Source organism: Pogoniulus pusillus, chromosome 10 (genome assembly GCF_015220805.1).
Source record: "Pogoniulus pusillus isolate bPogPus1 chromosome 10, bPogPus1.pri, whole genome shotgun sequence".
Taxonomy (NCBI): domain Eukaryota; kingdom Metazoa; phylum Chordata; class Aves; order Piciformes; family Lybiidae; genus Pogoniulus; species Pogoniulus pusillus.
The window spans coordinates 10,673,631-10,698,077 of NC_087273.1; the positions used below are offsets into that span (position 1 = coordinate 10,673,631).

General features: G+C 42.3%; 1 protein-coding gene across 5 annotated transcripts in view; it reads left to right on the forward strand.

The window, feature by feature from the left end:
- LOC135178711 (bifunctional heparan sulfate N-deacetylase/N-sulfotransferase 3) overlaps nt 1-24,447 on the forward strand; it is a 382,468-nt gene that overhangs the window by 299,283 nt on the left and 58,738 nt on the right. For 4 of the 5 annotated variants that reach the window (XM_064149865.1, XM_064149862.1, XM_064149864.1 and 1 more), the window contains exon 4: nt 15,978-17,104. In XM_064149865.1, coding sequence (XP_064005935.1) covers nt 16,124-17,104 — 981 coding nt within the window. In that variant the 5' untranslated portion in view covers nt 15,978-16,123. Of the gene's footprint in view, nt 1-8,840; nt 9,033-15,977; nt 17,105-24,447 lie in introns of those variants that run through there. The other variant, XM_064149863.1, reaches the window with a different exon arrangement.

Below are 24,447 nucleotides of genomic sequence, written 5' to 3' on the forward strand. Positions count from 1 at the left end.
ATTCCTACAGCCTCTGCAGGCTGCACTTCAGTTGGAGGATTTTATACTGATGCCATTAAAATTACAAAACTTTTGTATTTGATTTATATGGAGAGTAAAAGAAAAGGAGGAGAGAGGAAGAGAAGGTCAAGAAGGTCAGCCTCCATGGAGATATTTCTCTTGGTGCAATGTCATTGATAGCCTCTGAAGCCAAGGACTGCTAGTGAGGTGGTTAGATGTTTTAACAGGGGTGAACATGCTCAATTTACATTTGTGTAAATTGGCTTGTAAAAGTCGACAGTGCTTCTCTGTGTTTTCTTAGAGTGCTGCTGCCATAGGGTAAATGTTGTCCTTTTTTCACCTAATAATAGCCTCGCTGAGATCAATATTTTTGTAGTTCTGTATAATGTGGATGGTTTTGTTTTAAACATGTACATCTCTGGGGAAAGAAAAGAGGAAAGGGGGAAGAAGAAAGAGAAGAATTGGGGAACAGAAGTGTATGTGGAAGGAATAAGAAAAGTGAGAAGGCAGGAAAAGGAAGGAAAAAGAAAGATATGGGGGGAAAGATATTTCCCCTCTGCATTCTAAGGCTGTTACCTATTTGCAGACTCTTTGGCCAGGAAAATCTTAACTTCAAGCCATGGGGACAGCGTGCTGGTAGAAGAGGAGTAAAAGAGGGAAGGAACAATTCCTCAGAGAGGCAGAGAGGTTCTGGGAGAGCAGGCTCTAGCTGCTTTGCTCGTGGCCTTCACCGGTAAGAGCACGGAGTGGCCGCCGCACATGCGGTTCATCTCCGAGCTCTGCCCCGCTCACAGCAGCAGCGAACCTGCTCAGCGCAGGGAGAAGCACACACGCTCCCTGCGGGCACACTGCCGCAGCCCGGGCCTCTCCTTGGCTGCCTGCCTCTCCTGGAGTCCCTCTTGAAGAGACTCCGAGAATTAATCAGGACTTTCACCGTGGTAGGAGAATAATGCTGCAGGAAACACAAGGTCTGAAAGTAGCCTGTTAGTTTTGCTTGATTTTGTTCTTTATTCTATAGTGATTCATTTGTTTTCTGGAAGGAACAAACTATGTCCCACGTAGTTACAGCCCTTTCCACCCCACTGCTTTGGTGGGTAAGCCATGGGAAGAGGCTTTTGCCCCCTGACTCAACCTATAATTAATTCCCTTACTACAATAATAGAATTATTTGCATTCTCAATTACTTGTCCAAGCCTCCGGCATCACCCAGGGATGATCAGGCTTCACTGGCACAGAGACTGCTCCTAAGTATCAGGTCAAAGGTATGTTTGACTTGTTTGCAGGATCAGGACTTTCACTAGGATCTAGCTGACAACAAATCGTGTTAAAAGACACAATCTAGTTTTACAGAATCACCGTAGTGTTGTCAGGAGACAGATACCAGTGGTGCTCCCTCTGCTGAACTGAAGAGTGATAGAAGCATCCCTTACTGTTAAAGACATTTAGATCATCTCAAATGCACAAGAGACTTCACAGGCAAATAGCAGAGACCCATATCTGGATTTTGTGTAAGTCAGCTTCAATCTCCAGCTCCTTCTGTGCCCCTCCCTGTGGAGTTCAGCCTTAGGAGAAGTCTTGGTGCACAAGGTGGAGGGTGGCACACACTGGGTAAACAAAATTAAGTGCTAAGTCTGACATTTGGGGGGCATGCCGAAGCATCATTTTCTAAGCACAGTTCCTGGTAAAATTCACAGGAAACCACACAGAAAACCCATGGCATTATAAAGCATTCTAATTCTCTACTGTTATATGACCACCAGCTGCTAGCTTAAACCTACTACAATTTCTTCTCTAGGAAAACACCAGCTGAAAGGCAGAACTGAACTCCTTGTGACAGCAGCCAGCTTTTTCATGTATTCGCACAGTATCTAGTGCAGTGGGGCACTAATAACAATGGGAAACTTCAGCTTTTCATTCTAATCTTCACTCTTTCTGGGTTACTGTTTACCTTTAAGGTGACAATGATGTGGTTACATTCTCTGGATCTTTGACAAGAATTGTCTTATGTTTCCTGAGTGGAATAAAGCACTCATGTTAGCTCATACACTTTTAAAAAGTCCTCCTTCCATATGGTATTCCTATGGCATCACACATTACAACATAGGATAACACCCTGGATAATATGTGCCATCATGGATATCCCTACTTGATGAACAGGGTAATTAAGATCTCTGTGCATGGTGCATGATTACATCTGGGCAACCTATTGGCATAATTCGTTGTCATTACGTCAAAATAATATATGACAAAAATAAGAGTTCTACCAGCATATCTGATATTTGAATCCATTTCATGTTTGGGGAGAACTGAAATATTAATAAGTAGAAAAATAAAATATTCAAATCAATTCTAGCAGAGAAAAAAAAAAGAATCACAATTTTTCCTTCTTTTTTTTTTTTTTAATCTGTTGACTTTTGGGACAGATGACAACTTGATACATTTCCCTGGAGACTAGCATCTTGTGTTCCAGAATACAAGCCTTCATTAAAAAATGATGACTTGGGAGGTGATGTTCATATTCATGTGAATAGAATGCAGGTATGCTTCTTTGCTACTGCCTACAGACAGCGTGAAACAATCAATGTGACAAACAAAACCCCGTAGCTGTATCAGCTGATAGCAACTTTAGATGTCAATGAGGAGGATTCATTGTCAGTGTTCTTGTTGTTGTTGATCCCAGCACAATAAAAAATATAGGGGCACTGATCGATAATATCCTCTCAAGTCATCAAATCCAATCTTGTGCTCTAATGAATAATGTCCTGTAGTGGCTCCAGCTCCATCTTGAGGGTAGCTACTCTGTGCACAGAACGAGTCAGCTTCACTCTGATGATTTAAAAGCTTCTTCTAATTACCAGCCTGTATGCACAGCTTTTACCCCAGCATTGGGATGCCCAAAATCTCTTTTGTCTCAAATAGCTATTAACTAACACTGCATATTTATCTCTCTCCCTGCATCACCTCTCAACCTTCACCTTGCCTGCTGCCCGACAGGCTGCTTATTACCCTGGTCAGGGTAATGGCTCCTCCCTCCACCTCTTCCACTTTTGAGTCACTTTCCCTCAGCTTTAAATAGCGTTGCAGGTGAGGACTGCAGCCTTATGCAACAGCATCAACACTTTCAATATTTCCACCTCTTCCATTCCTCTGCAAGCACCACTTGTGGTATTTTCCAGACACATCACTTTGGCAGCTGACAGACATTTTCTAACTTCAACTAGTGCCCACATCCTTTCTCACCTCAGTGATTTCCAACTGATGAGCTCCCAGTTTATAGCAGACATTCATGGCATTGATCCTGCAGTGCCTTACCTTGCATTCTGATTAACTTCCTATTCCTCTGCAAGCTTCTCTGTTTATTACTCTTTGTTTGTGCCTCCAAGGGCACAGGGGAGTTGGGCTGTGCTTTAGGTGCTGCATACTCTAGGAGCAGACAAGGCAGAAGGAATTTCTTTGTTAGAAAAAAGGGAAGGGCAGGAGGAAGTTGAAGGCAGTGCTGAAGGATGCTTCTTTAAAAAAAATAAATAGCTAAATGAGCCTTGTTCTCCAGAGTTACTTCAGCTGAGAGAACAGGAAGATGAAATGATGATGATTTTCCAGTAAATGCCATTCTGCTTTTGGATTATTGCTGGGCTGAAGAGCTGAGTACAGTAATTTATTTTTTTTCTTTTTCAAATTAAAAGGCTTTTGTTTGTTTAGATTTTTTCCTCTGTTATTGATGAGAAAAAAATGTTTGATTGAGGGTCATAATGCAAATTCTTATTAGCTCTTAGCTCAGAGGATACCCCACTTTCTTACACATCCTAAAATCAATTTTTAACAGAAGTTTTAATTACATGTTATTTTCTTTAAAAGGGCAAAGATGCTTTAGAGTGTTGATTGTTCTTATAGCAACTTGGTTTCTTTTTAATCCTCTTTGTGCTAGTTTGAAGCAGGCTAGAATGTTTTGGTGAGAAGAACTAGATTATAGGCTGCAAAAGGAAAACAATGGTGATGTCTACTTCGCTCACAGCCTTGCTGAGATGTATAGGAACAAGAAACAAAACCGTTAGATAATCACTCTCACTCGGGCTGCTGGCTGAACTGCATCTCTCTAACCTCACCCTCCATTTTGGGCTAACCCACTTTGCTTCTTAACCTCTGGCCAGACCTCTGTTCTTCTTTGGGACTGGGATAAGGTTGAGAGGGGTAGGGGGAAGGTGCAGGGGTGGTTGAGAGCCCCTCCTGGGGACTCAGGTTTCTGGGAGGGGAGTTGTGTTTCTGTATTACCTTTTACCTTGTATATTTCTGTATATAACAGTACGTACTGTAAATACCTGCTTGTATATTGTGCTAGCTGTAAATATAAGCTTCATTCACATTTCCAGAGCCTGCTGAGTCTAGTCTGGGTAATTTCTAAAGTGTGGGGGGGCAGGGAACACCCAAACCATCACACTCTTCCATCCCATTATTACTTTTCTGTAACCAATTTCAGTATTACTAAGGAGCTTTCACATGCTGAATATATGCTGGTTGTTTTTTTTTTTTTTTTAATATATTTATTAACTTGAAGCCTACAAACCTTATATAATGGAAAGGAAAAGCCTCTCCTCTCTTCTCATAAGAAAATTTCCTGGTAAATTGTGACAGAAAATACTCAGTCCTCCTCATTAAGGAATCTGTCTCGCACTTCACATGGCATGTGACTTGAACAGCAAATGATGGCTTTGCAGCTTAGAACAGAAATAACTAATGATTTTTTGAGCATCTTGAATTCCAAAGTTGGCCATTTGATCATTGTACAAAGATGACAATTGTCTTGATAGCTTGATTAAAATAGAACAAAACATATTTATAACAATAGTTTATGCTAAGCCTAGAGATAAAAATGCCTTTCTGCTGCCAAGCAGCCGTCACCCACGGCATGTAATTAGCCACTTGCCTTCCACTGCTTTGAAAGATATTACTACAATGTATGCAGAGAGTAGGATTTTTAGGATAAAGTATTGAAAAATAGATAGAAACTACTGAAAGGAAACAATAAATGTCTTTTCCATCTGAAAGCTAGCGACTTTTCAGAGACAATGCACAGCCTGGCTGGTTTTCCATATTGTTGCTAAAGAATAATCTTTAAACACTTCACATTCTTCTTGTCATTGTATAGATGAAACTTGTAAAGAAAGGCTTTTTCAATTTAACTAAGGGGAGAAATGAGATCTTTGCATTTTAACATGGAACAGCATTTACTGGCTTCAAACTAGGTCTCTTTTAGTATAGTGTTAGATGGTCTCCCAGTCTCCACTGAGCCCTCTGACTTCTGATAATAACATTTACTGAGTCACTGCCTTGATCTTTGGCTGTCTCACAGAGCCATATTCCATGTCAGGGATGTGGGCAGTAGTGCTAATATAAATATCCCCAACAAAAATACCCTTTGAGAACTCATTCATTAATATTTGCATAGTATTTAAAAGAAAAACATATTAGGCATTGTTAATGCTCTATTAGCTTTGTTAAAAAATATAGGTTCTGATTAATCCAAAAAGCATTGTGGCTCTACAGTAACTCTGCCTTTTGGCCACCAGGACTTTTAATGGCTCTTAAAAAGTCACAATGAAGTGATTAGTGACAGGCAGTTGCCTAGATGCTCCTTGTTTTTAAATACCTGGGTCTACATAATGGCTGCCTGAAAGAAGATGTCAACAAAAATAATGCCAATGAGAGTTGGTGTTTGGTTAAGAGATGTATAAAATATTTAACTGAAAACGGTTGTTGTTACATGTAGCTCTCCAACCAATAACCTTTCCTTGGCTTATGGAATGATGGCAAGGTTATCCATCTGCCTATCTTGCAGATGCAAATGGTGGTGGGAGTTGTAATAACAACCACCAGGATAAAAACACCTGTGTTTTAGACAGACTTCACCAGGACTTCAAAGGATCAAGAAATCATTTGCAGGCTAAGAACCAAGCAAAGGTTAGAACTGCTTCTTGCAATAATAGGCTGAAAGAGGTAGGACTGCAAGCCAAGACAAGGTTCAGTTCATCTGAGACAGATAGAGAGCTTGCTGACTATGCAAAAGGAGGAAGCACTGTGTGAAGACTTGAATTTCAACAAAAATGTGAAGGAGAAAGTGAGCATCCATGTGTAGAGACCAGCAGTAAGAAAGGTAGAAAGCTTTGGCTATCACCAGGGGAGGTAGGCTGCCTCTTTTTTGAGCCTGTCTTTAAACATGCTCCAGAGAGGAGATGACTAGAAAGCCAAGCTGAACTGAGATGGAATTGGTGCTGGAAGTTCTTAAACACAATTTTTCGACTGCTTTCACTGCAGTATTCCCAGAAAAAGAGCATAATCTGAATGACCAGCTTGTGTGTAAGTGTGCACACACAGCTCTGGGTATGTATAAGGGTGTAAGTAGTCAGCAGTGCTGTCAGACCACAATGCTATTTATACAGATAGGAACTCATTAAGGTACAATTTTCAAGGTAATTAGCTTGAAAATAACCAATTTATCAGAAGCAGGACAGATATTCAAAGTAAGAATCCAGTGCCAGATACTGACTGGCATTTCCATGCCCGAGTTACACATTTCAGTAGGATAGTTAAGGCTGGTGTGTACAAGCATTATATTTTTCCCAGGTTTAGTTAATTCTATCCTTGGAGGTAGTTGAAAGTCAACTGGACACAGTCCTGGGCAGCCTGCTGTGAGTGACTCTGAATGAGCAGGGGTGTTGGGCAAGACGACCTCCAACCATTCTATGATCTGTAGTGCTGGTTGACATCCTAGAGTCTTGAATCCTCCCCCTGGGTATATATTTGGCTTGGGGCAACAATTTGAAATGAGGTAGACAGTTCCATTGGCAAACATTCCAGGCACAGAACCGAGGACAGTTTGCTTCAATGTTTGCACTTTACTGAAAATGTGGACACAAGTCCATAGGTATGTCTGGGAACTAGGGATCAGTCCCTGCCTTGCGTAGCAGCAGCAGCAGTCGTGGGGCCTCAGCTCACTGTGCAGATTAGCAGTTGCCTGACAGTGCTTGTGTTTTGTGTGCAGTTTGGTAGCCTACCACTTTCCCTCCCACCTTGTTTCTTGTCTGGACTGAGTACTCATTTACCTCTTCAGTTTTCGGGCGGTGCATATTGGATGTGACCTCAGATGATGTAGACAGCTACAATGATGCCATTGGTGGTAGCATTATGAGTATGCAACATCACATTACTACAGCTTGTTTTGTGAGGTAATGGGCCAGAAGCACCCTCAGCAGTGTCTGAAGATATATGGCTAAGACATCACTCCCAGTTCACCCTGCAGTGACAGCTCAAGAGCAAGGAACTGAAAAGCAGCACCAAGAAAGAGCAAAGCTGTTAATATTCCTCTCAGAACTGCTTGGTTCTACAGCTGTTGACTGGCACTGCAGAGGCCCTCAGCTGTGAGATGTCTAGCACATCTCTGTGACCATTCGAGTGAGGACAAGTGCCACTTCTATCCATGCTGGCCAGTGGTAACTGAAACTAGGGCCAGTGACTCAGAAAGAATGGTGAAAGGGAAACTGTGCACATTTGTGAGTTTGAACTCACATCCAAGAATTTCAGTCACTTTTGGCCGTCTTCCACCCACTGCTTCGTAGTGTATTGTAGGAAAAATCCTTCATAACAGAGAGGCCTCAAAACAAGACTACATCAGGATATTCATGCAGTCAAGAAATTTGATTTGGGAGAAAATCCCTTTGTGCAGAGTACTGAGAGGGCAGCAGGACTTCAGATGGACTCTCTATTGCTTGGGTTGATACCCTCATGCAGAGTAAGCCCTCAACGAGTCCTACTGGAAGTCTAGCTCATGGGGGCTGGGGCCTTGCACTGCTCTTTAGTTCAGAAGCCATTAAAATGTGGGGTGTTTCTTTAGAGTGTGTCATGAGAACAAAAGGGAGGGAGAAGCAGGCAATAATATTCCCAATTTAAAAGCTCTAAATTCTGCTGATATTTGGAAAAGGAAGGCTTAGATGACTTTTGTTTTTTTTAATTCTCTATCTTGATTGAGTCATAGGAAGAAGGATTTGGACAGACAACCACCAGCAATGGAGTTAATCTACTCTATTGAACTCTCAGCCATTAGGTGAGCTAACAATCACCATGCAATTGTGGAGTAAATTAGCTAGATCAAGAGGGCGCTTGTAAAATGTATTAATTTCATTTCCCATCTGTGAAGGCAAGAAGTCAGCTAATGCACTTGAGAGAGGGAATCGTGGCTCCCTAATCCCCGCTAATGGAAGAGTCCCATCTCCGGAGCTGGAGATGTGCGGCGCGCTTGCAGGATACAGAGGGGCCAGGGTGGGTAAAACGGGGTTAGAGTATTCACTACGGGAGAGCAGCCAGGCTGCAAACACGTCGGTCGGCGTTCTTTCACATTTTTAACCCCGAATTGCCTTGGGGAAATAGAATTGACCTTAGGGAGTCCCTGCCGTTGTGCGTTCTGTTTGTAATTATTAAAGCAGAACAGCGTGACGGGGAACGAGCCCACACCGACAGAGGTAGATTGGAGCTGAACTTCCCTTCGGCACCACTGTAGCAGGAGGTTCGGAGCAGCAAAGCCGCAAGAACCGCGTATCTGGAGCGCGGGGAAGCCCCCGCAGCAGCGACACTCGGGGGTCTGCCGCCGCTCTGCCAGAGCTGCCGCGCGGCGGGCGGGGGGCGACAGACGCTCGCGGGCCCGGCCCCTGCCCGTGCAGGCAGCGGCACTGCCGAGCCCGGCCCGCGGCGGGGAGGCGGCGCGGCGGAGCCCCCGCCCCGGTGCCCCTCCTCCGGTAAGGCGAGGCGGGGCGAGGCGGGCGGTGCTCGCACCCCGGGGCGGGCAGCCCCGCCGCTCGGCTCCGCACCGCTCCGCACCTCCCCGCGGGCGGGCCGGCCGGCCGCGGCTGGGGCGGTGCCGCGCCCGCTGGGTGCAGCCGTCTCTTCCCCGGAGGAAGCACCGCTAGGCAGGAGAGGAGCTGCAGCGGGCGCTCGCCCTCAGGCGGGCCCCGTGCCAGTGGCATGTCGGCGGAGCGCGCCTGGAGGTAACGGGCGGGGCGGGGGCTGCTCTGCGCGGTGTCCCCGGGCCAGGGGAAGCGTCCAAGTCTCCCAACTCGGTGGGACGGGCGGTGCGCTCTGCCTCCCGCCGCTTGTCCCGTCGTGTGCCTCGCTTTGCCTCCCGCAAAGTTGTTTGCTGCCGGCAAGGCGCCGTCCGAACAGCTCCGGGGGATTCGAGCCGCCGCGGGCACCACCCGGTCGAGCCCGGGAGCGCGGCTGCCCGGTGCCGTATGCGGGGCGGCTGCGCTGCCGGAGCTCCAGTTCTAGCACACGAGCGCGTCCCGAATGTCCCGTTGCGTGGCGGGGGCGGCATTTAGGGGTCTGTTTTGTGTTTCTTCGAGGTTTATTTTGTTTTGCTTCTGTACCGGCTCACTTAGCATCTCGCTGCTGCTGTGGTACCCGCACCAAGCCCTCAGCACTTGGCTCGTCTCCTCCCGGAGCTCTTCTGTGCGACGTTGTTGCCCTCTAGTGTTTGCGGACGTGGGTCGATTGCTGTGTTGGGGAGCAAAAGTAGTCATTGTAGAGCGGTAATTATTAATAACTTCAGGTGTTCAGAGCTACTTGGCTCTCCAAAACCGCTTGCAGGTATTAGTGCGTTTTACTGCTCATATCGTCTGTCACCGGCAGCCTTCAGGAATGGGCAGAAAACTTTTGCATTATGTAATCCATGACTAGTAGAGAATTGCTGCAGATTTTGATGTGTGGTTTTTGATTCTTAATCAAATGAAAAGTGGAAGAAATGGAGTTTCGCTGTCATCAACACCGCTTGAATCTCTCAGGACCGATGATGAACTCTGCCTTTACACTTGGCGTCTGCCTGGCAGTTGTGAAAGGAAAGAGGGAGAAGTGATAGTATGGGCAGGGACATGATAATGTGTTTATATTTATCTTAAAGATCTTGGGCAGAACGTTCAGCCTTTAGATAGTGATGCTTCCACCTGTGCTGAAAAATCATTGGATTTGTCTCAGAAAAAATGTGTGAAATGTAGAAAGTGTTATGTGAAGGCAAACCGAATTTCTGTACTCTGTTAAAGTCTTCCAAGCCTTCTTTCAAAGTATTTGATCTTCATAAATAAAGTATATTTAGTCTTCATAAATACTTCCAATGACAAATCCTGATGCATGAATTCCTTGCCTGTAAGGTTCTCTTAGTAATGCAGCATGAAGCAGTGTAGACACAGGTACAGCAGAAACTGAAAACTGCTTGCCCCAAGTGCTTGAGAAAAAGCTTGGCTGCTTATCAGGTTTTCTCTTCTGCTTCAGCCCTTCCGTTTGGTGGTTTGTTTTTTTTTAACATATATATGAGAGAATGACATCTCTTCTGTATTCACACATCACAGGGTTTGTTATGTGATACTAAAGGGTCTTGGTGGCTTCCTTTGACAGTTCATGTCTCGTATCACATATCAAGCTGAAAATACCTTCTTAATAGCAGTAGTAAGCTCTCATTCTCAGCCTGGCTTTGCTCATCTGAGTTACCATGGCTTGCATACTTCAGTCAGTAAAGCAATGCTGTAAGTCAAAGCTAAGTGTTTGGAGACCAGTTTCATATTTTCAGAACTGATTTAAAAATCAGAGCACTTCTGTCCATCCCAGAGTTGGTTGCTTTCAAAGGCATTTTGCTGTTTCCTACCGTGTCATTTCTATGTCTAGAGATTGACATTTTGGTGACACTAATGTAATGACTTTGGAGTACTTCCTTTAAGGTTGTATTTCAGAGTGACTAACCAAAGCAGCTCTTTATGTTCAGAGCAATTAAATAGCATTTAAGAGCCCATATTAACATATTGTACAATATGTCTTGTTTTTGTCTATCCTTCATTTAAAACTCCTCCTTCATTTAATGTATCAGGACTGTGGTGCTGGCGCTGTGATAGCAGCCAGATTGGTAAGAACAGAACCAGAATATAATGATGGGCATTATTAGAAGACAAAAAAGGTATTTAACAATATCCAGGTCCGTATGACCAGACAAATCTAATGTATCTGAATAATAGTGATCAGAGTATCACAGTATCATCAGGGTTGGAAGAGACCTCACAGTTGACTAATCAGTCCTGAGCTAGCTCCAGTTCTTGATGGAAAGGGATTTTGTTACCCTTTAACAATATTGTTTCTGTCTCTGTGTAAGTATGACACAACTGTTTCTAATAAAGGGGCACAGTAAACAGTTGCCCTTGCACAGGCCTGAGGTAGGACTGAATCACAGTTGCCTTTTTCTTCAACTGTGCTTTGGAAGATGGGATTTGAGAACAATTTCTCATTGCTTGTGGTATTTTAGCTCAGCCCATTATTTTAATCTTGATAGTTTGTAACACACTTGATTTCAAGGTGGATGTTTCTTCTTGTAGTTTCTAGAATTTTAATTGATATTCCTGATAGAACCTTCATAATTTTTTTTGTGTGCAGTTTTATGTCTCTTTATGTTGAGTATCTGATTTCCTATTCAAGCATCTATCCATTAGTGTATGATAATGTGAACCTCAGACACCACTGGAGAGATTTCTCTTTTTTACTTGTATGAAACATGAGTGCTAATTATGAAATTGAATGCTCAGAATCACCCTTTTTTTCCCGATACTGGGTGCAGAGGATAGCATGTTTCTGCTGCATGGGAAAGCCAGTCACACAAGGCCCATGGAAAGGAGCTGTGTGCACCATCAAAGTCTTGGTTCAGAAAGTATGCCAAGGAGGGCACCATGCTTGTGGGGTTGCCATGACAGAGCAGAGGCTGCCGGCAGCTGCTCAGGAGTCTGAGCCCAGGGACTGGGCTCCAGGCTGACTGCAAAGACTTCTGGGGAGGCTTCTGTGGTATTGATTATATACATTTTGCTGCTAGAAAACATAAAAATCAAGACTTACAATTTCATGTTCTTTACGTTTGCTTACTGCATTAATAGGCTCAGTCCCGAGCCAGTCTCATCTCCTGTATTTCCATTAGGGTTATTGTGCTGAAATGATTTATAGAAGCCAAGAATCTGGTTGTTTATGCTTAGCAAAGGAATAACAAACTAAAGAAAGCTGCAAATAGTAGGAGCTCACCAGGCTCCTTGTGGTGCAGTTGGACTCTTTTGAGTTCATCACAGTATTTGTTCTCTCATCAGCACTAACCTCCTTAGTGAATTTTTTAAAAGCCTGTAATGAAAAAAACCCAAACATAACAAATTACAACAACCTTCCCCCTCAAAAAAAAAACAACCACCAAAAACCAAACAAAACCTCCAAACCTACAGTTGAAGATCTTGATTCTAATGCATCTATTTAATGCCAGCTGTCTGAAAACACCTGTAAGTGTGAGTACCCAGCAGTGCTGCTTACAGTTGTAAATATTCCAATTAATAGTGGTATTTTTTTTCCTGTACCCATAAGATTTTACTGTAAACTGGGCTGCAGCAGTCACTTTTAGGGTTGATAAGACTGATATTGAGCCTGACTGCTCAAAATAAAATGCAAAACATACTTCCATGACTCAGCTTTCTCTTAAAAGATCTTCTCTGTAGTGAATCCACAAATTAAAACCAAAAATCTAACTTTTCAGAGATTCTAATTTTCATGTTAATGAGGCATTTTCATATCTCATACTTGGGATAGCACAGGGAAAGGTTCTGGTCTGAATGTTCAGGTGATGGCATGAAAAGGCACAACTCTGTAGGACATCAAAGGCTGATTTGTCTAAACTAAGAAAGTTCTAGATTAAAAAAAAACAATGAGGCAGCTTTGTTGCTTTGTTTGGTAGAAAACTACCATACAAATTATTTGCTAGGTAAAACTTATTTCAGCATTACTTTTATGGAACATTGGATTCATATAATGTCTGACACCCATTTTCAAGTGCTTTGAATGTAGGTGGGACTATATCCTGCTCATGGAACTCCATTGAAATCAGCAGGCTGAGACTGCTTGTGTTAGCTGCAGGTCTTTTTCATGGGCTTTCCCTGAAACAATGCTAGCCAGCTGCAACTCTTCTGAATTGTTTCTACACCATCTGGGGGTTTTTTACACTTTTTTTTTAGTGTTACAGTTCAAGCCACCACGACTTCTTCATTCTTTTGTAAAATCTTGCATTCTTTTGTCATGGAAGTAAGACTCCATCAGTACTACCCTGTTCTGAAATGCTGCTTCTAGTAACTCGCCCACTGTTGATACTCTTTGAATTCTACCCTTAGCCTGGTTCTGCTGTTTGAAGTAATACAAGGCAGGGACCATTTTTCCTGAAGCCACATTTGAAGTTGTGATGAAGGTCACTGAACTAATAGTCTTGATAGGTCCCATGGTGTGTCGTAGGTGGTACAGCCTGAAGATCTCTATACCACTGTTGAGTCTGCTGCATAGTGACTTAGTTTAGCATGGTGCTGTGAGACACCAGTGAAGTATCTATCGTGGACTATTGGTCAGATTAAAATCGTACCTTGTCAAGGCTTTGAAACTATTTTGATGTTATTAAATGCATGTTCTCTTTGGGTTTTGTCTTTGTTTTTCTTTTTCTGTTGTTTTTTTCTTTCTTTCTTCCTTTCTTTTGAACGCTCATCACGCAAAACAGTACTTAAGTGGAAATTACATACACATCAAGCTGATTCAGGAGAGCAGGCATTTAAAGCTTGTGCCTTACTCTGTTCCATTCCCCTTCCTTTCTGTCTTCACACTGAGTGGATGCCAAGTCTGGCTGAATCCTGCTGGGTCTTGGAGAATTCCTCATTCCTCAGTGTCAAAGCTCACATTGCCTTGGCATTTCCATCCACTCCTTACAGCTGTACTCTGTAGCCCCAGGAGGTACCTGCAATTAGGAGCTAAGGATAATATAACAGAGATTTTCTTGAAGAAAATAGGCCTTTCTGGAGTGGCTCCTGCTTCTCTGCTCCATGGAACAGCATTAGGAACTGCATCATTGCTGCAAATGTTTCAAGTGTTCCTGCTGCTTGCTTTAGCAGCTTTTAGATTGCAACCCTTCTGTACTTTCTCATTCAAACAACTCTGTCTAAACTGGCCTTTTTTTGCCGTGAACGTAGGTCACTGTAAATTTTTCTTGCTCCAGAGAGGGTTCAGGTGACTGTTGGAAGCACAAGCTAGTAAAGGAAGAAATGTGTAAATCATGCTGCTGGGAACTTCCTCTCAATAGGACTTCAGTTGGGTTTGTCATTAGAACAGGGGTGTTTAGGGGCCATGTTAGAGGAGCTTGGGGCTAAAAGAAGCAGGTGGGCATTCTTATTGATTCTATGGCAGCTGACTGTCATTCAGAGAGGTGATCCATTGTACTTTAGCCAGCGTAAGTTCTACTTTGCAGGCTCACAGCCCTTGTATAAAGCAAGCTTGAGTACTCTGTGAGGTAAGCCAGCCAGGTCTGTAGTTATTGAAGATAAGTAGATGTATGCACAGATTTTCTAAAAAATGCAGTATTAATTTTAGCCCCTAAAATTAGGAGTTTCTTGGCATTCAAGCAGCTGAGCTGGAAATGCAAAATTAAGAGAGTCCTTTGTGCATGTAATGAAAAATCAGCTCTCTGGAAACATCTCTATGATTTTACTCATTCAGGACAGAGCTCCTGCTTACTATATTAAATATCTCTTCTTTGTTGCTATCTAAACATATTCATGAAGGTAGTGTGAGGAGGATTTGACATCTGGATACTTAAAACTTCCAGATTGTCATTAGGTCTTTAGGAATTCTTTAACTTCTTTTTTGATGTCTGCTTCTAGAAACAGAAACTGGGATTATGTTGTTTTTGACTAACACTAATGAACTCCTGTGCCTGGGTGAAAGGCAAGTCTCCTGGCTAAAAGTTATATGCAAGTCCTTGCGCAGATGCTGGTGAGCTTGAAAGCTAAGTGTATGGAATCATAGGATCAACCAGCTTGGAAGAGACCTCCAAGATCATCCACTCCAACCTAGCACCCAGCCCTATCCAGTCAACTAGACCATGGCACTAAGTGCCTCAGCCAGGCTTTTCTTGAACACCTCCAGGGAAGGTGACTCCACCACCTCCCTGGGCAGCCCATTCCAATGCCAGTCACTCTCTATGGGAAAAACTTCTTCCTAACATCCAGCCTATACCTCCTCCAGCACAACTTGAGACTGTGTCCCCTTGTTCTGTTGCTGGTTGCCTGGCAGAAGAGACCAACCCTCTCCTGGCTACAGCCTCCCTTCAGGTAGTTGTAGACAGCAATGATGTCACCCCTGAGCCTCCTCCAGGCTAAACACCCCCAGCTCCCTCAGCCTCTCCTCATAGGGTAAGTCCACCCAGAACAGAGAGGAGAAATACACTGACTGTTCTTTCAATACAAAGAACTACAAAGTGCTTCCAACGTTCTGCAAAAGAGTACACCTACCAGTAAAATGCTGTTACTTTACTTCTAATGTTGCAGGGAAAAGTGTAGCTTTGTTTTAAAAATACTCCTGTAATACATGTAGCATAGAGTCTATCAGTAAGTCTGTATGCAACAACTGAAATGTGCAAGTTCTATTAACAACTTCTTGGTTCTTCAAAAAATAATCTAAGGCAGAATATCTTTAGTCATCTAGACTGATGTCCCCTCAGCTTCCTAGTGGAGGAGGGAAGAAGACTATAAATTTTCTTCAATGTTTATCAGCAGTTAACTCAGAGTTAACGTTTTTCATTGGGTAAAAAATACTCTGACAACCTAGTGAGTTACTTGCTACCACAGAGGTGTGAACCCTCTTTTACCTGATCCTCTGGGGTAAGAAGATTGAGACAATAGAGTGCATTTGGCAGGTAATGGTAGCAGGAAGAAATAACACTACTAATGCAAAATTTCACAAAGAAACTATCAAAGCTTTGAGCTGTTTGTTTCTAAATGTCTTGCAGTGATTGCTTTGCTCACCATTAGTTTAAGTGTGGTGGTCACCATTAGTTTAAGTGTGGTGGTACTTCACAGGTGTGATGCCTCAATTAAATTTCTGACTTTGTTCTTTTCTAGACTGTACCTTCTGTAAAGCCCTGTGGAAGATAGATGTGTGTGCTGCAATGGTGACATAAATATTTCAGAGGACTGGAACAAATTGTTGAGAATCTGTGTTGGTTTTTAATGCTGCTGTTGAGAACAATCTAAGGCAAGTAAACAACATGAGTTTTATCATGAAACTTCACAGACATTTTCAAAGAACAGTTATTTTGCTGGCCACTTTTTGTATGGTGAGCATAGTTATTTCTGCATACTACTTGTATAATGGCTACAAACAGGAAAATGAACTTCCTGAAATCTCTTCAGAAGCAGAATGTGGTGATCCTCAACTGTTGCCATACAAGCTGATGGAGATGAAGACCATGAAGCCTATTGATCCCCTGAGGACTGATCTCGTAGTGCTGGTGTTTGTGGAAAGTCAGTACTCAACATTAGGTCAAGATATAATAACCATTTTAGAGTCTAGCAGATTTCAGTTTCACATTGAGATTGCACCTGGAAAAGGTGACCTCCCGGTGCTTACAGAGAAGAATAAAGGCAAATATGCTCTCATAGTATATGAAAATATTCTAAAGTATGTGAATATGGACTCCTGGAACAGAGGCCTTCTAGATAAGTACTGTATAGAATATGGTGTAGGTGTTATTGGATTTCACAAAGGCACTGAGAACAGCTTGCAGAGCTTTCAGTTGAAGGGCTTTCCTTTCCATGTCCACAGCAATCTGGGTATTAAGGACTGTTGCATTAATCCTCATTCCCCACTGCTTCATGTGACTAAATCTTCTAAGCTTGAGAAAGGTCCCTTGCTTGGAAATGACTGGGCAGTTTTCCAGATTAATCATACAGCTTATCAACCAGTGATATTTGCAAAAGTAAAGGCACCAGAAAACATTTCACCACCTGCTGCTCTAAGTGCTCTCTATGCCACGGTAATTCATGACCTGGGGCTCCACGATGGGATTCAACGAGTTCTTTTTGGCAATAACTTGAATTTTTGGCTACACAAGCTGATTTTCATAGATGCCATCTCTTTCCTGTCTGGCAAGAAGCTCAGGCTCTCCTTGGATAGGTACATTCTGGTTGACATAGATGACATCTTCGTCGGGAAGGAGGGAACAAGAATGAACACCAACGACGTGCAGGTAAAGTATGTGCACAAACTAATGGTTATTGCATCACAGTGCCAGTTTTTTATCTTAAAGTGCATAGTTATTAGTTGGATTTTGGGGAATGCAGCCTTGTAGGTGCCAATGCAGAGTGTCTGGGCTTTGAGACAGAAACCAGTCTGTCTGGCCTTGAGCAGTCACTGATTTCAGGTGTAGCAGTTCCTTTAGCCTCCAGGCTGGAGAAGAATCCATGCAGTGTCACTTGGACCTGTGTTAGAAATGAATTGATCACACAGCTCGCTGATTACTATGACTTGTTCCCTCTCAAGCAATGTGCAAGTCCCTGCTGAGCTAAGTTCTATAAACAGGTTGGTGGGCACCTCTGAATTCCCTTCCCCTTACTATATATGGAAAATAGCCTCCCAAAAGGAAATTAAAAATAGCTAGTTGCTAAGTAACTGATAAAGAAAAGGAGGTAAGAGTGGTAATGTTTTCACACACACCACAACCCTCCCAACATACCCAATTCTAAACATAAATATGGTGTTTAACTCTCTGGTCTGGTGATAGCTTCCGTCTAAGCACATGCTTCAGTGGCATTTGAAAACAGCACAGGACTTCAAGGCTGGACCCAAGAGCTGTTGATATGTAACATGCATGTTGCTAGTCTCACAAGCAGGAGGCAAATGTGGAGAGCCAAAGTAACTTTGAAGAACTGGCTGGATTAGTTGCTGTTTGAGATAGGTTTCAGATGTCAGTAGTTGGTTGCAAAGTTTCACCTTTGAATACTCTCTCGTGGCTCTTCCTTGCAAGCAAGGTTTGTGTTAATATTGGTCTTAAATGCTTGTACTGTCATGTGATGGTTTTTACATTTTAACTTGTACATTTCTGAAGGTAACTTTTCACTCTGTGCCGTTCAAGTGAGGTGGTGATTATGGGTCAGCGTGCTAGTTTGAGGCAAATTGGAATATTTTAGAGAGAAATTAGATGATGGGCTGTGAAAGGAAAACAGTGGTGAAATGGGCTGTGAAAGGATAACAGTGGTGATGTCTACTTCGCTCATAGGCTTGCTAAGATGTATAAAAACAAGAATACATCTCCCCCCATAGGCAGTGGGAGATGGTCAGTGTGTGTGTGTGTCTGTTGCAGTCGCCATGTGTTTTTTTTCTCCCCATGTAGTCCAACTAATTCTGCTTCTAACCCCCCCCCCCCCCCCCCTTGCCAATCCTCCCAGTTCACCTTCTATGTAAGGCAAACTCTGGGATAAGGTAGAGGAGTGGAAAAAAGGTGGAAGGGTGGTTGGGAACCCCTCCTGAGGACTGTGGTTTTTGGGAGGGGTATTGTGTTTCTGTATTACTTTTAACTGGTATATTGCTGTAAATATTGTAAATATCTGCTTGTGTGTTGTGCTAAGCTGTAAAGCTTCATTCCTTAACTTCCAGATGGCTGAGTCTAGTCTGGCTGATTTCATAAGGGGGGGGAGGTAACTCCCAAACCATCACAGTCAGCAGAAGTAACATCATGAGGTTATTCCTTGCTATATACGTGGATTTCAGTTTGTGAAGGGGGTAGTCAGAGGTCACCTTGAACAATTGTACGTGGCCAAGAAGTGAAAAAACTGTAAGGTGCTGCTTGTTGCTCTGTTTTAGCAAAACTTTCTCCTCTATTTTTAGCAAAAACTTTTATGGCAGTGAGAGGAACTAGGAAAAGGAAAGGCGTTGACAGCACTGCATGCTTTTGATGGTCTTTTTTGTTTCATTTCTAACCAGGAGTTGTTTTATCACTGTTAATGTATTTGTCAAGCTGCACTAATCGTGCATATACTGCTTCTTAAGTGAAAGGGTTGAACTTGCAGTTACACTTTTAATTTACTTTAAAATTGCAGCACACACTCTTTTCCAAAGCATTCTCTATACATGCAATTAGAACTAGGTTGCACCTCCTGCATAAATAGGTGTTTTCCTTGTGCACACAACTTGCACAGGAGAGAACTGGAGTGAGGGTGAGACTCAACAAATGGTGTTTCTGTGTAGAACATGATGGCAGCATTTGACTTGGGTTGGAAAGCAAGCTTTGAGAATCTCCTTAATGCAAACTCAAAGGTCTGACCCACATCACTGGCAGAACTCCCACTGTTCTGCAGAAGCAGCAGTTTCTGGTAACAATCCATAAATAGTAACACCTGAATAAATGTCTTGCTATGGTGTGCAGCAGCAGTTTGAAACAGTATGTTTTGTGTTCTGTCTCTTTGTGAGTGACACCTTAGCATTGTCACTTCAGGATAAGTTAGGGTGATTAATTGCCAGAATTACTTACTGGAAACGGAGGCTGTTTGAGACAAATTTAATTAAAGCATATATAAAAGAATAAGCTGTATTGTTTGGGGAGAATAACTTGCAGTGTATCAGAATGTCATCTTCCCAAAATAAGCCTGTCAAATTAAATAGAAATAATACCAAAGTGAAAATAACTTTTAAGTAGGATAATTTCATTTACACAGAGCTGTGTTCTGAAACAGTGGAATCTGAAAAAGTGTTCCCTTCTGATTCTTCATCTACTTAAAGTTAAAATGTTCTATTAAACAGATTGTTAGGACTGTCAGATGCAATGCATCTTCATTACCATTAATATCAAAGGAGTTATTCTCTGTGGCACAATGGCATGTGGAAGGACTGAAATAAAATCAATTTGGGCGAGTTGAAAATCCTTTATTGCAAAGTATATTTGTGCAGAAATGACATCCTATTAAACAGGAGAGTTGCACTGGGGTCTGCACAAATGTGAAAGCAGGTTGCTAAATATAGATTGTGTGTAACTTCAGTACTCAGGATTAACACATTAAGCTTCCATTTTAATTACCATCAGTATGGATTCAGGTGTAGTGCTTTTTGCATTTTAATTTGATGTGTCTCCCATTTAGTATTTTTCTGTGTACATTCACATTTGGTAGAACTGTGGGTTTGCTGAGAGTGAGGTGAATGTTTTTACATGCAAGGTAACCTGGAACACCTTGGAAAGCTCCCAACATCCAGAGAACTGCTAGGAGTGGTTCTGTCTGTTCCTCTGTATAGCATTGAGTTCAGAAAGCGGAGAGTTAATGCAGAGCTGGCAGCAGAAATAATCACTTGTGACTCTCTGCCTGACTCCAGAAGGCAGCAGTTACCTTGGGTCCTCTGAGACAAAGGACTTTTCTCTAATGAGTCCAAAGAGAAGCTAGATTTGCTTTAGGACTAATTCATTAAGCCCCTAGAGTTCTGGTACAAATTAGGCAACAAGTTGAAAGCTCTATCTGTACTGTTTGTTCTTTGTAACAGTTAAATTAGAGAGCCATCATCACAAGAGTGATCCTCTGTAGATGGGCACAACTATAGGGTAGTGGTTACATTGTGGACCACAGAATGACTGATGCTGGAAAGCACCTCTGGGTGTCATCTGGTCCAGCTCCTCCTGTTCAGGGCTGTGTCCAAGCACTCACCTTTGGCTATCCGCAGAGAGGGAGGCCCTAATTGCATGTAAGTTTTTTCAAGGGAACTTCTCCTTCAGAAATCTAAATGAGATTTGCAAAGCAGACAGAGTGGTTAATGTTTGGACGTTAGCCTAGACTGGCCACTTCTTCAGAGTTTGTTAATTGGAGATGAGCACTTAAGAAAATTGCTCTCATCAGCTTAAGTGGTGATTTTTTTACAGGTATTATGTATTGACCTCAGAAGAGGCCAAGTCAAAAGCAAACCCTCCAGAATGAGTGTCTTTTGCACCTCTAAAGATCAGGAAAAGTAGTGGTACTTCAGCATGAGTATCTGTAATGTCAGGGACACAAGTGTGAAGAGCCCTTCTGAAAATCTTTGGACATAGTTTTTCAGCTTGAATCCAGTGAAACTAAGAAGTAGTTTGTTTTATTCAACGTCAGAAGAAGTTTGTTCATTTCACTACACCTTCTTCAATTAAAAAAAAAAAAAGAGAGGGGGAAAGAACCAAACATCTTGAAGCTGAACTTAAGATTTTTGGAGTCCCTGATTGTTATAGATTTGCCTGTCACCATATAAAATCAGGACTGATGGAACATAGTTCTTCATTGTAACAGAGTGAGTGGCTGTCACTGCATCACCAATAACCATCCATCTTCATATTTATTCACTTTATCTTTCTCTGGTATAATAGAAATAACGGAAGAGAACATTTTCATAGTCTTAATTCTCTCCCACTTTGAAAATAAGCTTGGTGCTGTCATCTCAACATCCATTTTTTCAGCAACGTTTTTCCTCTCCTAATGTCTGTCAGACAGGAGGGACCATTATGCTGTGACAATATTATATTTTATTTTCCTTGTGCCTTTTAGAAGGCTAAGAGGCTGCACGGTGCAAGTAATTCATTTAAATGGACACAGAGGAAATCTATCTATATAGCTACAGAGTAAGTTTATCTTAATAGACCATGATTGTCCTGGCTGATGGTCTTCTAATTTAATATCTTTCTTTCTTACAATTACTCTTTGTGAAATTTTTATAACTATATAGAGGTTTTTTTTTCCAAGGGAAAAGCAGCTGATAATAGGGAAGAAATTAAATATTATGTGATGCATGTTGACAGTGAGCCCAGTGCTGGTGGTCTGGGCAGTAAGTTGGCACTTTTTCCTTGGCACTTTTTCCTCCATTTCCCCAATGCAGGCACTTTCTGTATTTCCTTGAGTAGTTGATCACATTTTCCAGATGAAAAATTAGAACACTATGAAATTATTTTTTCCAAATAATTAGCTGTGTGATCTGCTCTTGACTCCCTGTCCTTTGTGTGCTTTTCAGAAGAGGCATTTTGAATTGAAGTCAGGATGGGTATTGCTTCACTTTCTTCATGTCAGCCTAATCTTTTTCTACACTTGTAATTACTCTTTTCTAATTGCCAAAAAAAAGAAGAGCTTCCAATTAACAATACTCATTATTGGAAGGGGGGGATGATAAATCTTTTTTCCCTCATTTTATTTTGTTAGCACTTAGGCGTTGCATTAGTGTACAGTGAGATGGGGCAAGGCAAGCTTGAATATGCAGTCTTTTGGCATTGGAATATTGAAGTTGGACAACAAGAGCTGTCCTCTTTGTGTCAAACGGTAGTCTCATAATGGAGGGGATTTAGACAAAAAGAATAAACTTAGAATCATAGAACCAGCCAGGTTGGAAGCGACCTCCAAGATCAGCCAGTCCAACCTAGCACCCAGCCCTAGACAGTCAACTTAGACTATGGCACCAAGTGCCTCATCCAGGCTTTTCTTGAACACCTCCAGGGACGGTGCCTCCACCACCTCCCTGGGCAGCCCATTCCAATGCCAATCACTCTCTCTGGGAAGAACTTCCTCCTAACATCCAGCCTAGACTTTCCCCGGCACAACTTGAGACTGTGTCCCCTTGTTCTATTGCTGGTTGTCTGGGAGAAGAGGCCAACCCCCACCTGGCTACAATGTCCCTTCAGGTAGTTGTAGATAGTAATAAGATCACCCCTGAGCCTCCTCTTCTCCAGGCTAAACACCCCCAGTTCCCTCAGCCTCTCCTCATAGGGTTTGTGTTCCAGGCCCTTCACCAGCTTCATTGCCCTTCTCTGGACACACTCCAGCCCCTCAACATCTCATCACTTGCACAGTCTGTCATCTTGCCCAGATTTTTGAGGTTTAGATTGTAGACAGCTATATAGAGTCCTCTAACTTCCTTTAGCAGATCATATAGAAAAATAGCTTACCTTAATTCACTTAATTCATGTCTGTTTGTGCCTTAAAACTATGTAGTTGTTTCTGTTGTTGACTGAGATCAAATATAAGCATTTGCATTTGGGCAGCTCAATCTTCTTCCATGTTCCAAAGCCAGTGCTGTCACTTCTTTTATTTCCTTGGTGCACTGGTGGCCTGATCTTTCATTTAATATAATCCCACTTTGTTTAATGACAGATACTTCCCTAAAAGCTAATTGTTTATTCACTCTATTCCAAATGCATCCACATTGGTCATGACAGCTTGAATAACTGCAGTGCTGTAAAACTGATGGAATATCTTTTCACCCAGCATAGCATACACGGAAAGAAATCAGAACTTCTCATCGTAAAGCACACATTTGCATACAAACTGGAAAAACATCTTTTGAGTTACACTTGCATAAGAATAACCTCAATATTTGCAGCAGAAGAGAAGCTTAGACATATTTTGCATTAAGACAGAATGGCTAAAGGTGCAGAAAACCTGAACTGTCATATGAGGAAGTCTAATTCTGTAAGTTAATTGCTTCTTTGTCTATAGGATCATGTAGAAGGTTACTGGGAGAGAAATGATAGATGTGCCGTCAAACATGTTGAAGGACCAGCAGAGATGCTCATGCCTTTTTGCCTGCACTGAGCTCCAAACATTTTTTTTCAGTCTCCCCAAAGCAAAGATCTTTTTAATCATCTCTTTAAATGACATAAGGAATTAACTATTCAGAACTTCTGTTCTGTTAAATCATTTTCCATTCCCAGTCCATTAGCCATACTGCCTTTATCCTGCTGCTCAATGTGCTTGCTGTGTGTGCGCATATATTCTTTCTTAATTTGACCTGAAGCTCCTAAGGTGTTTCGTATTGACTTGGCTATAAAACACAGGTCCTAGATGTAGAATTTTACAGATCAGTACTGATGTGCAGCAGCCTTTGAGGCATTTAGCAAAGCAAAGTTATATTGTTGAGGAGGGTAATGTTCCGTGTATCTTATCCTACCTGGTTTGGCAATGAGCCTAAAAGATGAGAATTGTTTCCTGTTCCAGAGGACTCTTTTGGCAGTCCTGCACATCCACAAGTGAGCACAGTCTGCACTTCAGAAGTGACTCGTGTGAGGGTTGTGTCAGGAGAGCAGTTCTGCCCAACGTTCCCTCATTAGTGTTTAACCACTATAAAGAGACTGAAGTGCTGAATGCAGGGTCCTCTGGAGCACTAAGACAAAAGAGATCTCAGAAGGACAAAGCAGATCACTAATCATAAACTTGTTCGTGGTGATTTTTTTTTTCTACTTTGTTTCGCAGTGCTGCAGAAACTAAATTTGATTTGTTTGGTTTTTCCTCTTTTTAATTTAAAAGCTGTGACATTATTGCATCCTGTAAATATAAGTCTTGAAACAGTGACTTTTTCAAGGGTTGTACCATCTCATCCTGTTATGAATTCAGTGGCAGGGACCTGAGAGAAAAATCTATCTCAGTGACAGCCTTTTTTATTGTCAAAGAGGCTGCAGAAACTGCTTCTTGCCATGGTAAATCCCAAGAGATCTTTGAGAGCAATAAGAATGATTTGCTTCGAGCTCTTCTACCTCGGCACCAGATTCAACGTTCACTTGGCCTGTAGTCATGATAAAACCAAAGCAGAGAAATTTTGGCTTCTATG